The following is a 13,942-nucleotide window of genomic DNA, read 5'->3' on the forward strand; positions in this document are numbered from 1 at the left end:
GACTGTTTAGATCTGAGGGGGAAGCACAGCGGACTAAATAAAAGTACCAGCATGGCCATAAAATTATCTGAAATATGATTAGTTGAAATACTTTAGATTGTTCTATTACTATTCATGGCAAGCAAATTCATAACATCACTTGGCCTTTCTGTCTTCAAAGAAATACCTCCTAGCATGAACTGATCACTACATGCAGAAAAAAATAAGAAATGTAGCTGTCAAAATATAGCATTTCTTTTGGTGAAATTCTCTTTTTCATTCATAGCCAACAGCCATGAACTCAGCTCATCACATCTGACATATTTCCTTGTAAGATTTACTTGCTATGCTTTAATGGAGAACAAGCCCGACCATATCTGTTGTGTGTAGTAACCATAGCTATGAGCACAGATGAATCAGTGTTTCATGGCTTGTCTTATAGACAAATACTACAGCACTGCCTCTCTCTTCTGTATCTTCCCATTTCCTAAGAAAATATCTACGACTAACATACAGAATCCAAAGGGCCCCCTTACTATCTGAAACCCTTTGCCTATAATACCCCCTGACACCTGATGATCCCAAAACAAGAAAACATTTAGCCTCAGTAAAATTTAATATCAGCTGTACCATGAAACTTGACAACTTCATGTCTCAAAGACCCCAGCTCTCAGTTAATCTCAACTAAACAATTCATACCTTCAGGGAGGAAATTATGACTACATGGGCCCCTGTAAGTTCCTATGTGGGATCTGGGGCATTATGCTCCTCAATGACCAATAGGCTCTGACATAATAGATATTACACCATCACTTCCTGTAACAGTTCTATTCATTATGTTGCAGAGAAGCTTCCGGTTATGAACATTGACAACTAGGATTATCCTCGTTGGGTGGCAATGTCTCCTTCCAGCTATGGGGTGCACATACACAACACAAACAAACACACACACACACACACACACACACACACACACACACACACACACACACACACACACACACACACACAGCAGACATTAACCCTGACTAGAAGCAAGGCCATCCTAAGTTCCCTGTTGTAAGCATTTCTCAGACAGATGCTTCATTAATGACAGAGCTAAGGTGAATATACAACCTTCAAATACAGGAACAAGTATGAATATTGTTTGTTTTCTTTTTTTTTTTTCATACTTATTTACCCTTTTTTGTGTGTCTGTCTCCACATCTGTCTGTCAACAGCTGCACTGTCTGACCCTTCTTCTTTCTCAGGCTGCAACATCCCTGGTACCTGTCTGGTTTACTCTTTCAGACAGGGGCCTTCCTTGCTGATACAACTGACTTGGGACTGGGCAGAGAAATGAGGTTGGCAAAGTATCTTACCATCCTGATAGATGCAGATTGCATTTTTAAACTGTCTGACCCCAGTACCCTCTGTATATTATGCAATGCATGTACCCCTGGACCAGAATCTACTGGAACCCCTGTTGTTCATCTGGTGATAGAGTTGACAAAATTGACATTCACACACTAAGCTAGATTACAAAAGGTTAAGGGTAGCGTAGAAGAGAGCTTCTACCATCATGCTTTGCTACCTCAAACATAAAGTTCATCCATACCCTCAACATGACATCAGACCAGGTGGTGGATTGCACCCAAATCAGCAAATCATAACACTGAGGTACTGAACACATGGATCTCCCACTGTCATAACACTGAGGTACTGAACACATGGATCTCCCACTGTCATAACACTGAGGTACTGAACACATGGATCTCCCACTGTCATAACACTGAGGTACTGAACACATGGATCTCCCACTGTCATAACACTGAGGTACTGAACACATGGATCTCCCACTGTCATAACACTGAGGTACTGAACACATGGATCTCCCACTGTCATAACACTGAGGTACTGAACACATGGATCTCCCACTGTCATAACACTGAGGTACTGAACACATGGATCTCCCACTGTCATAACACTGAGGTACTGAACACATGGATCTCCCACTGTCATAACACTGAGGTACTGAACACATGGATCTCCCACTGTCATAACACTGAGGTACTGAACACATGGATCTCCCACTGTCATAACACTGAGGTACTGAACACATGGATCTCCCACTGTCATAACACTGAGGTACTGAACACATGGATCTCCCACTGTCATAACACTGAGGTACTGAACACATGGATCTCCCACTGTCATAACACTGAGGTACTGAACACATGGATCTCCCACTGTCATAACACTGAGGTACTGAACACATGGATCTCCCACTGTCATAACACTGAGGTACTGAACACATGGATCTCCCACTGCAACAAGAAATGATAATAAGATTCCTTAAAACTGTATGCAATGGAAATTTTGCCTATTTCCGGCATAACCTGAGCTATATTGAGGGCATAGTGGACCCGCTGAGTCTAACTAAATCCATCTGGTGCTACAGCTCTACCTACATGAGAGTAGTAGTACTGCAGACATTGAGTCTGTCTATAATACAAAATCTGCCTTCCAGGTGGAGCTGTATGTGCAAGAGGATGTTCTGGACCACAGTGTCATATGTATGACTGAGAGGAGAATGCAAGTGTAAGAGGCAGCATTGCCATTATGCGTACATTTTAACATCCTGCACAGACAGGCATGTGAGGACACTAGGCCGTAAGGGAATTTCTTCTATTTTTGGCAATAGCATCTGTGTAAGCTTGAATTATGGGGATGACTTACACACCACCTAATTGCGCAGGACAGTATTCCTCAGATGTCCGCCCACCAGCTTCTCAGCAGTAACTAAACAGTTCCACCTGCATGCAGGTCTTGCTGCTGCAGGAGGTCTGGCTTTCTGCCATGTACTGCCTGTAATACCAATTTCTTCTTAAAGGCAGAGCTGCAATGCGAAAATAACTGTTGCATTCAAGTGAGTGACTCCATTACTTCAAGGTTGTATATCACCAGCCTTTAGTAATGCAAACTCAGCATTGTTTCTGCATTGCAAGCCCAGTTTCACTGTTGGAACTGTGTGTAGCACTCTACCAGTCTGTATTATCTCATGCTAAATGAGGACTAGCGCAACCCTTGTATTTGGACTCAGGCATAATAATAATTGAATTTGTTAACCAGGGAGACCCTCTGGACACACAGTCCCTTTTTCAGGGATGACCTGGCTGCAAAGTCTGGTTAAGTAACATACTCAAGATCGCACCATAGGAAAATGAGCACTCCATGCCAACTACCAGACATGAAAAAACATGTGGTTACTGGTCAGTGTCAGAAGTGTAGCAAGGGTGGGTCAAAGGGGTCAGCCACCTCAGGCACAAGATACAAACATGTACTTCAGTGCTTTGTGAGTGATAAACTAAAGCAAGCCATTTGTGGGTAGATACAGATTTTAATAGGTGGGAAATGGATTTGATATGGAGAACTGCACTAGGTGAGCGGTCCTTTTTGTTTGGTTGGTTGGTTGTTTTTTTTTAGCTCCTCAACTGAAGATCTGAAGGAATGGCACACCAGAATGGGGACCAACACTGGGTGATAAATGAGAAAATTACAGCTCTACTCATTGTAAGTTCATAGGTTCATAGCTTGGAACTAGGCTATCAGCCCTAGTACCTATACAAGCCTAGCCATAACAATTCCCTTGCTATTTCTTCCCACAATATTTACTTCCCTGGTCCTCTGTCTAGCAGGGTGACTGATGTGATCTCTGGGTTGAATTTCCTATCTCCTATCCAATCATCAAGATTCCTTTTGAAGTGGGCCAAAGAGGTGCTGTGCTTGACATGTATGGGCAGTCTATTGCAGAGTCTGGGGAGTCTCTGGGTCAGGAATCTATCCCTCCAGCATGTTTTGTTCATTGTGATGACAAGGTTTAGATCCCTGGAATATGTGACTCTGAGGGTTCATAGGTTCATAGGTTCATAGGTTAGTACTAAGCTAACTGCCCTTGCGAGCCATTTCAAGCCTAGCCAATTATCCCTTGTGAGACTCAAACCCTGTACCTTGTGTTTGTAAGGCAAACACTTTAACCATTAGGCCACCCTCCCAACCCTTTGGGATTGGGATTTCTTTAAGTGTAGCATGTCCAACAGCTCTGGGTTTGACATGGCCTTGTATGTTAAGCAGAGATCACCTCTGCGTAGACGATATGCGATAGAGTATAGCTGGAGTTTTTTAAGGCGGTCAGTGTAGGTTATCTGCTTTAGGCCTGTGATTCTTTTAGTGAGGTATTTCTGCAGCCTTTCCAGTTGTTGCAGATGTCTTGTGAGGTACATACCAAACAGGTCATTGTACTCTATAATGGGTCTAATGAGGGATGAGTACAGTGGGACAATGACCTCGTTTTTTCTGGATGAAAAGCCCTTAGTGATGAGGTGTGCCACATAGAAGGATTTCCTGACTCTTGTGGCAATGTGGTTATCAAAGGTGAGACCACTGTCTACCTTTGTCCCTAAGTCTCTCATCATACTTTCAGTGTTTAGTGTACTGCCCCCTATGTGGTAATTTATGGGTACATGTTTTTTTCCCAAAGGTGATAACTACACACTTCTTGGCACTGAGCTTGAGCCCATGGCTCTGGCACCAAGCATCTGTTTCTGTAAGGCCCTTTTGTGGAATATCCACATAATTTGGGTATTCAATAATGACTCCCAGTTTGCAGTCATCTGTGAACTTTGTTAGCCGGAGTCCCTTAGTGTTGGCCTATACTTCAGAGTGGATGTCAAACAAGAGTGGTCCCATGACTGAACCCTGAGGTACTCCACTTGTCACTTGTCTGGAGCTGGATTTGTAGTTGGCTACTTTTACATTGTGGGTTATGTCAGTAAGGCAGTTGGCAACCCATCAAGTGACTTGGGAATTAATGCCCAGCTTAGTAAGTTTATCTATGATTCCAGAGTGGGAGATTGTGTCGAACGCCTTGGCAAGGTCCAGATAGGCTGTGTGGACCACCTTACCCTTGTCCACAGCTCTGGAGACTGATTCAAAAAAGTCAATCAGGTTCAGGAGACATGATCGGCCCTTCACAAACCTAGACTGGGTGGGATCCAGTGTTTGAAGGTTGTCAATGTCTTTGTTTATAAGTTCCATGATAATATATGTTCCATGGCCTTGCAGATTAGGCTCGTCAGACTGATGGGGTGGTAGCTCCCAGGATCCAAGGTGGATCCCCCCTTGTGGAGTGGGATAATTGTAGCTGTGCACCACTCAGTGGGCGCGAAGCCTGAGGTGAGGCTATGATTAAACATGACACTTAGGTGAGGTGCCAGTTCATTTTGCAGTTCATGTAGTACACAGCCCAGGATTTTGTCTGGTCCCATGGATGCTGTATTCTTAACTTTGGAGAGTGCGTTTTTTATCTGTGTGGGCATTATTACTGGAATTTGGCAATCTTTTGGTATTGAGATGGGCCTTTTAGGGGGTGAGAGGGGGGGTGAAGTTTGCACTGAATCAGTCTGCCAGGATATTGGCAATATCCTTTAGATCAGTATATTTAATGCCATTCCGTTGTAGCTCAGAGCAGATCTGAGCATTGCCATTTAGATTCTTGACATAGCTATAGAATGCCTTGTGACTGTCATTGGAATCTTTGGCAATGTTATTTTTGTAACTAGCTTTGGAGGATTTTATGAGGGATCTCAGCTTCTTACTGAGGCTGTTAAGGGAGTTTTTTTTGCATCCTGGGATTTTCCTCTTTTCTGCAACAGTTTCTTCCTTTAATTGTAAAGTTTATTTAGCATGAAGTTGGCTTTGGAGAAGTTTTTTACAGAGGTTTCCTTACTGGGGGGTGGGGGAGGGATGTGGATGTCAAGGGTGATTAGCTTATGTTCAGTCCTGACCAACAAGGGGGCGACCATAGGTGTGGAGCATTGATTTTCCATGTTGGTAATGACCATGTCTAGGATATTGGAGCCCCTGATGGGACTATGGATTTGTTGATATAGCACATTGGAATTTATGAATTCCAAGAACCGTTGGGCAAAGGTATTGGTAAATGAGTAGTTTTCCTAGTTGATGGCAGGGTAGTTGAAATCACCCAGTATTAGGGTGTTTGACTGGATCTTAATATTTCCAGTATTTTTAGAAAGGTGTAGTGAGAATCTTGCAGCATGGTGGGGGATCTGTAGCAAGCTACAGTTTGGATTGCAGTCTTACCTAGTGTTAGTTGCACCTGGAGAATTTCAGACACATTGCGTTGGGCAACTAGCCTGGTGGTGTGACTCTCCTTGGTGAATATAGACACTCATCCACCTTTAGTGTTTTGTTCCTGGTTTGGTGGCCGAAAAGTGTGGTAAGAGTTGTAGCCTGGTATTGCAGGGGTGCTCTCTGGAGCCTTGAACCAGGTTTCAGTTACTGCACAGATATCGATGTTGTCCATTTTTAGTAGTGCCTCAAGAGAGTGCATTTTGAGGTTTAGACTTCTAGCATTGAGTAGCATTACCTTCAGATTTTGCATGCTTGTACCTGCTACAGTGGTGGTTTTGTCCTTTGAACTTTGCCTAAAAAGGCACTATAGGGGTGGCAAGAGCCTTAGCCAGTAACCTGAATCCAAGGGGCAACAGGTGCAAACCATCTCTGGAAAAGCATTGTGGTCTGTCAATCATGTCTTCCCAGGCAGACAGATACTGGATCCCCTTTGAATGACACCAGAAGCTTAGCCAATTGTTGAAGTCAATCATTTTGTCCTTATACTGTGGTATGATTCTGGACAAAGGCAAGATGCTACTCAGGGCTAGTGTCATACCTGCCTGGGCCATATGATCCAAGAGCTCTTCCATGTCTCTTTTCATGTAGTCCAAGGAGGTATGTCTCAAGTCATTCACTCCAACATGGACAATGACAGCGTCATATTTGTAATTGTTGTGGAGTGACTTGAGTGGATGCATTATGTGGCGGATCCTGGCACCCGACAGGCAGCTGACTGTAATTTTCTCCTTGTTCAGCCTGGTGAGTGGGACATCAGTGTGCCTAACTATAGCATCACCCATGACTAAAGTGTTGGCTATGTTTTCTTGCCTTAGGGGCTGTTGTTGGGTGGCACACTGGTGTTGTGAGCTATGTGACACTTTGGTTGTGATTGGTGTTTGTTTGTGTTTCAGCCTTGGAGGTCCTTGTTGCTTGGGCAGGTTACTGTTAAGGGCCTGCACATATGAAGGTTTAGTGTTGCTATGTGAGGGTGTTGGTGGTGTGGGTTTGGAAGGGCTATGTGTTGCTTGATGTGTGGGTGTTAATCTTCTCCTCTTGACTGTCTAGCACAATCTTGGGTGGAGAGAGCTTTGCTTCCAGTTTGGCTATGTAAGTGCATCTCTCACAGGTTGTAGTATTGGGTGGTAGGAGGAGAGGCTTGTCTGTGTACATGAAGCAATTGCTGCATTGCCCCAGTATGCCCACTGGGTGGACAGGAGAAATCACCGGAAGATGACCCTTGGACATGCCTGGTTTGGTGCTTTTTTTTTGTAAAGTACAAGAGCTGTTTTCCCTTACCTTAGCAAGGTACTTTGCAATTATAGGCTATTTAGTGCCTATGATTAATTTCTCCTTATTAATAAGGAGAGTTGAGTGCTTGTATCAGTTTAAGGCTTCCTAGTGCTTTCCAGCAGGTTTTAGAGAAAGTGCTAGTCCCAGGGATGCTTAAAGGTAAGATGAGAAAAATTGGTTTATTCTAAACACTGCAGTGTGCACTAGAGGAGCTAGATGTGAAAGTAGGTAAGTTAAATTTTACCTGTCTAAAAAGCTAAGTTTTAGTGGATAATCACTATATTTAAAACAGCAAGATAGATTGAAAGGGGGTGGTCACTTTTGTATTCTGGTATTATGGAATACAGTAAGATGGCCAATAAATTTAAACAGTTGAAGGGGAGTAATTTCACAAAATGATAATTTTACGCTTATTGAGGAAATGAGATATATGGTCAAATTAACATAAGGGGCAGGCAACTAGAAAGACAGTGGTGTTTAAGAATACAACAGTGACTGGTGGGAGGGTGGTGAAAAAAAATTCTGCCTGACTCACAAGAGACAGAGTTATGGTCTCTTTTCAAGTTTTAATATGCAGTTAAAAGCAGAATACAACTAAAACACAATGTAAAGAAAACAAATCACTTTATTCAAAATGAAAAAAGGTAATAAAGTAATACAAAATACAACAAATAAAAAGCAAACTAACCTTTCTCTCACAGTGAAGTGTAGCAGAGTCTTGGTAAGCCTTTCTAGTAAAACTCTGAAATGTTTTATTTTACCCCTTAAATAGACGGTTTAGTTCCTAGCTCCACCCCCTCAGTTCACAGATGATTAACCTTAACTGACCTGTTCTATCTTATGTGTGAGTCCTTAATTGATCTGTTCTGATTTCTGTCTGACTCATAAGAGACAGGGCTGTGGTCTCTTTTCAAGTTTTAATATGCAGTTAAAAGCAGAATACAAGTAAAACAAAAGGTAAAGAAAACAAATCACAGTATTAAAAATGCAAAAAGCAATAAAGTAATGCAAAATACAACATATAAAAAGCAAGCTAACCTTTCCCTCACAGCACAGTGTAGCAGAGTCTGGGTGAGCCTTTCTAGTAAAGCTCTGACATGTTTTATTTTACCCCTTAAATAGAAGGTTTAGTTCCTAGCTCCACCCTCTAAGTTCACAGATGATTAAACTTAACTGACATGTTCTATCTTATGTGTGTGTCCTTAATTGATCTGTTCTGATTTCAGCCTGACTCACAAGAGACACAGCTGTGGTCTCTTTTCAATTTTTAATATGCAGTTAAAAGCAGAATACAAGTAAAACACAAGGTAAAGAAAACAAATCACTGTATTCAAAATAGAAAAATGCAATAAATTAACACAAAATATAACAAATAAAAAGCAAACTAACCTTTCTCTCACAGCAAAGTGTAGCAGAGTCTGGGTGAGCCTTTCTAGTAAAGCCTTTTAAAAGTCCTTTAGAAATGTGATCCACTATCTCTCCCAACCAACTCTTAAGGGATCAGGTTTGCTAATTCCACTTTGGTAGCCTGAAAACTGTCAGAACTCCATCCCTTTGACTCTCATTAAAGAAAAAAACAAAATGTTACCCTTAAACTAAGTATAATTAATATCGTCTGGAGATATATTTTCTCTCTTTCATAGAATCATCAGTTGTGTTACACATTGCACAGGTTGTAGTAGCCACTTCTTAGCGCCACAGCTCAGAAATTCAGATGTTTGCTTTATTCATCACCAAGTGCAGAATATGGTCTGTGATGCATATTTAACACTGTTTTAATTTAATTTAATTTAATTTAATTTATTTCATTTATGTTGCAGACTTCAAGAAGGAACACTGGAAATGAAAATTATGAAGCTGCTGGCTGGACCAGAAGCAGAACACAGTGGATACTTTGTTTCTTTGTTAAATATTGTGCAGGTCATATTCTGCAACATATATTTTATTGCTACATTTAAGGATACATTTGAGTATTCTGTGGACCTTCATCTACTGTTAAACTATATATGTTTTGCAATAGCCACTTGAGTATTTTCAGTTGTACTGTTCGCTTCACTGACTATATGCCTTTGCCAGTAGGCTCTTAGTTCTTGCAAAGTGAAGTTAAAGAAAGTGTTTGAAAGCTTTACCTACTTTATGTATATATTGCTAAGCACAGACAAAATAAAAAGCTGTTTGCAATAGCAGTCTGCATGCAAGAATCCAAATGGTCAAGGAAAAAAGACTGAATATTATGGTCTGGATTTCCAGTAATAATGTAACTACATGATCTGATTTTAGCAGTAGCTAGAGCACTGACAAAAAACATAGGGATTATTTTAAGATCACCATGAATGAATCAAAGTATTGAACAATACATTATGCACTTTGTCATTTTGTCATAACTTGTAGACTTCTGAGAAAGGAATCCAACTTCAGCTGTAAGTCAGAGCTCTTCACACTTTTTATTTCTGATCAGGGTACTTTTCTGTTGTTAATAATATACAAAAAGATGCAACAAGAAAACATTTTGATTTACTATTTTATTCAGCAGGCTGAGGAACTGGATCACTAGACCAATCATGGTCTACTTACACAGAATGAAACTTTAGTATAACAACAATATGGTATACAAACATACAACTAAACAAAAACAATAAGATACAATGATGTACAAGCTGCAAGAATGCACAAAAGTCAGTTAAAGGGAAAAAAATAATACAAAGACAGAATATGTCTGATACTGAGTTACAGATCAGATGCAACTGCATTATTCTCATTGCTGTCGGTTATTTTACTTTGGTTGGTGATGGAAGTAAGAGTAGAGAGCTGACGAAGGGTACTTTGGAGTGAAATTCACATAGTCCAGCCTACGTGGAAGAAAGCTCAGTTGAGTACAGACAAGTGAATAAACTGGAATGTTAAATAATACTGCAGTAGAGTCAGAAGGTGAAAGAAATGTGGATTATTGGTTGACAGAAATTAGTTGACGTAAGGCTTTGCAATGGTCTCTGCAAAGAACTATATGCATAATTGCTGTAATGAGAAGAACAACTCTTTGGGCAATCAGGTCTGAAAAATGAGGCAGGCAATTATTCTTATATCATCAAAACTCCATGAATCTAAAACAAACTATTAAGTCCCTAAGATGAAAACTACTCCATCAACACACATAGTATGCATAAAAAGTAGCAATGTTTTTACAGAGGACTGAGTCTTTGTGCTTTCTCCAATGTGAGGATTTGCCACAGACCCCTAATTTCTAAGCATAGCACCAGAGCACACAGAAGATTTTGCTTTAATAAGAGTTTTATCTTTTTGTTTACTCTGAGTTGCTTGAATTCAGAGTTACTGGTTGTGGCAACTGGTGTAAGTCCAGGGCCACAAAAGAGGTGAGCCAGGATTCTAATCTAGCACAGTCCAGGTTGGGGATTGGCACAATGTTTAAGGTATTTATGTCATATATACAATGTACAGAGTTTAATTCTCACCCTTTGGGAAACTGGCTAGGCTTAGAATAGCTTGCAAGGGTAGTTAGATTACTATTTACCTATAAACCATAAGTAAAGCAGATTCCCTTAACTACTACCCAATGGAATGCATATTTAGCTATGTGGCAGTTTGTTACAAGGAAAAAAAAACTATTTATCACATCACTATAAAATGACATCTGATGAATTATTATGCAAGAGATGGAAGACATGCTGTAGGTGGATTGGACACTCTAAACTGGCCCTAGGTATGAGTGCGTGCATGTGTGTGCCTTCCATGGAAGGTTGGGCGCCGGGCTGGCAGCTCGACACCATACAGCTCCACTGCTAATCATGAGCAGACAGGTGACCTGCTGTGGTAACCCCTAACCAGGAAAAGCCGAAAGAAGAAGAAGAAGAAACCCAATTTTGTACAAAAAATAGGACTGCACAGCATGGGTTGTTTGATGAAAGGTCAAAGCCAGACTAGTACATTCTAAACACAAAAAAATATTTCAAGTTCTAAGGAAATTGGCTAGGCTTAAAATGCCGCACAAGGGCAGCTAGCCTAGTATTTACCTATGAACCTATAAACAATATTTTCTGTACAAATTTCAAAACAAATCTTGTTTAAGGGCACACTGCTAAATGGAGTACTGTGTGTGTTATAGGGTTGATCACCTGACTCTAGAACAATATAATAATCTGCAGACAATGGCCTTGATTCCAAAAGATTTGCTCTGAGTGCAAATGACCACTTACACTGAGAGCAGGCCAAGACCAGGTGTTTTGGAATCCGTTCCATGTAGAAAGCCTGTTAATTGATAGGATTTACACTGAAGTAAGTCACTTACAGAGAGCAACTCTTCTGCAATCTGTCCTTGTACCATTAGAAAGTGTCCTCTGAGGAACAGGTTGTTACTTAGGCCAAGTCCCACTAGACATAATTACTTGGTTTAAGGGTTATCCAAGAGTCTTAGTTTAGTCAAGTGACATATTCAAATTGATACACCTTGCAATACGTTGAGTCTCAAACTCAGGTCAAAATAATGCAGCTTGTTTGTAGTTCACTGCAGCAATGGATTATCCTAAAATGAAAAACTTGAAATGAATAACTGGATTCCTGTGTCATTTGCTCAAGCTAGCAAGCATACACATAATTAAAAATTTTACATGGCTTTAAAAGTGTGTGATGCAGTATTTCTGCACATATTCTTTGTCAGTTCTGTGAAGGAAACACGACTGTAAGTAAACCTAATACACTGATTTCATATTAAGCCAAAACTGTTAAGAAAATTATAAAAGAAAATAGTACTTTTACAGTAAATAAAATAAAATAAAATGAAATAAAATAAAATGAAATAAAAGCATATTTTACTTAGTAGTAAGTTGCAGAATGCAGTTGAACAACGGTTCTCCTGTTTTCCTATATTTCTTTTGTAGGACTAAACACACACACACACACACACACACACACACACACACACACACACACACACATGCTGATAGCTTGAGTGGTCACCTTGAACTGAAAGTCTGCAGTTTACCTCATTTGCACAAGTCACTGTTGTATATAATTGGATGTTTCAGAAACCAAGCTATATAATCATAAAATAGCAGAATGTGGTGAGTAGGCCTTTGTAGTGACTCATGCCACCTTTAAGCAATGATTACTTAATTATAACACTGCTAGGCAAACTTTCCCAAATGTACCAAACAGATTTCAAATTGTTGCACAACTTCTTGGAATGCTGAACAAAGGAAATGTAAATGGTGCTACTGTGTATGAATGTTGTTACAACATACACTATAAACAGTCCATGGGAATAGCATATACTGTGTAACTGCAGTGACCTTGTACAGCTAACCAGTATATGGAACATCTGGGCATTTTTAGTTGAAATACAACTGTAGCATCCCTGGGCACTGCTATTCCCAGGTATTGATGAAAGCACCTGTATTGCAGCCTTTCTTGATTAGTAAATTGAATTGCTGCAAAGGTATGGGGCTATATGGTCTTGGTCCTGGTAAGACATTTTTTTGATCTGTTTTCTGTAAGCCTGTTTTTATATTGTGTACAACCAGTTATGCAGACTGTTATGTTTGCTTCACACTTTACTTGCACACTGTGTTTCTGACCTAAAACAGAACTTTGTGAGTTCTGTTTGTTGACTAAGAATAGGATGAACATTAATTTTGCCTTTGTTTTTAGTGGAATAAAAATAAGAAATGCAATTTTATAAATGTGCTATGGAAGTTTTTTTTCTGTTTTTACATTTTTCTTTATAATTTACTTTATTTTTCTTAAATGATTTATGCACCTTCATTTCTGGGTATTTTGTAACTTTTACTATGAAATAAAAATAATTTCCTCTTATGTACACAAATGATTTTGTGCATTTTTCCTTGTATCTCACTTTCATTTGGCCCATTTCTGGTTTCTGACTGTCTGTAGGATATTTTCTTTGGGTTTTACTGCTGTTTTTATCATTACAAAACGCTGACATCAGTAATCAGGTGTTAATACCTCTGTTTTCAAGGTCAGTGTATCTGACTCGGGAACAAGAAAAATTAACTCCAGTTCCCTCTTTCCCCTAAGTTGCAAATATGTAATTAGAGGATTACATCTTGACCCAGCAAAGTAGGATGAAATTACGTGGTGATTACTTCTCCACTCCTAACATTTGACACTACCATATCTGACAAGTAAAAGGAAAGAAAAAAGTAATACAGTGAGCATCACCACAATTGGCTTAATATAAATAAGACCACTTTTGATAGATCCATATTCTTCCTTAACTGAAAAGGAAATACCAACCCTCAAAATCACATCCCTATTAAATGTGACTCTAACTTTTTTGCTCTTATTAGCAGTCGCCTTTCACATGGCCTTATGCTAATGCAGTTGTTGGCATAGATTTATATTCGCATTGTGACGTCTCTTCTCTGGGTCAGTAATCAAGGACCCTCAATCTTCACCACTGACACCAGTGGGGATATTCACTTGGAACAAAATACTGTGTTTACCCAATTTTGTTCCAAGTGAATGT

General features: G+C 40.0%; 1 protein-coding gene across 1 annotated transcript in view; it reads left to right on the forward strand.

Moving 5' to 3' along the window:
- MXRA8 (matrix remodeling associated 8) overlaps nt 1–13,273 on the forward strand; it is a 574,547-nt gene extending 561,274 nt beyond the window's left edge. Inside the window, exon 10 of the mRNA XM_044063600.1 lies at nt 9,264–13,273. Coding sequence (XP_043919535.1) covers nt 9,264–9,289 — 26 coding nt within the window. The 3' untranslated portion in view covers nt 9,290–13,273. The remainder of the gene's footprint in view (nt 1–9,263) is intronic.
- The last annotated feature ends 669 nt before the right edge of the window (nt 13,274–13,942 follow it).

Source organism: Protopterus annectens, chromosome 2.part1, assembly GCF_019279795.1.
Source record: "Protopterus annectens isolate FY-2018-M chromosome 2.part1, PAN1.0, whole genome shotgun sequence".
In the NCBI taxonomy this organism is placed as follows: domain Eukaryota; kingdom Metazoa; phylum Chordata; order Ceratodontiformes; family Protopteridae; genus Protopterus; species Protopterus annectens.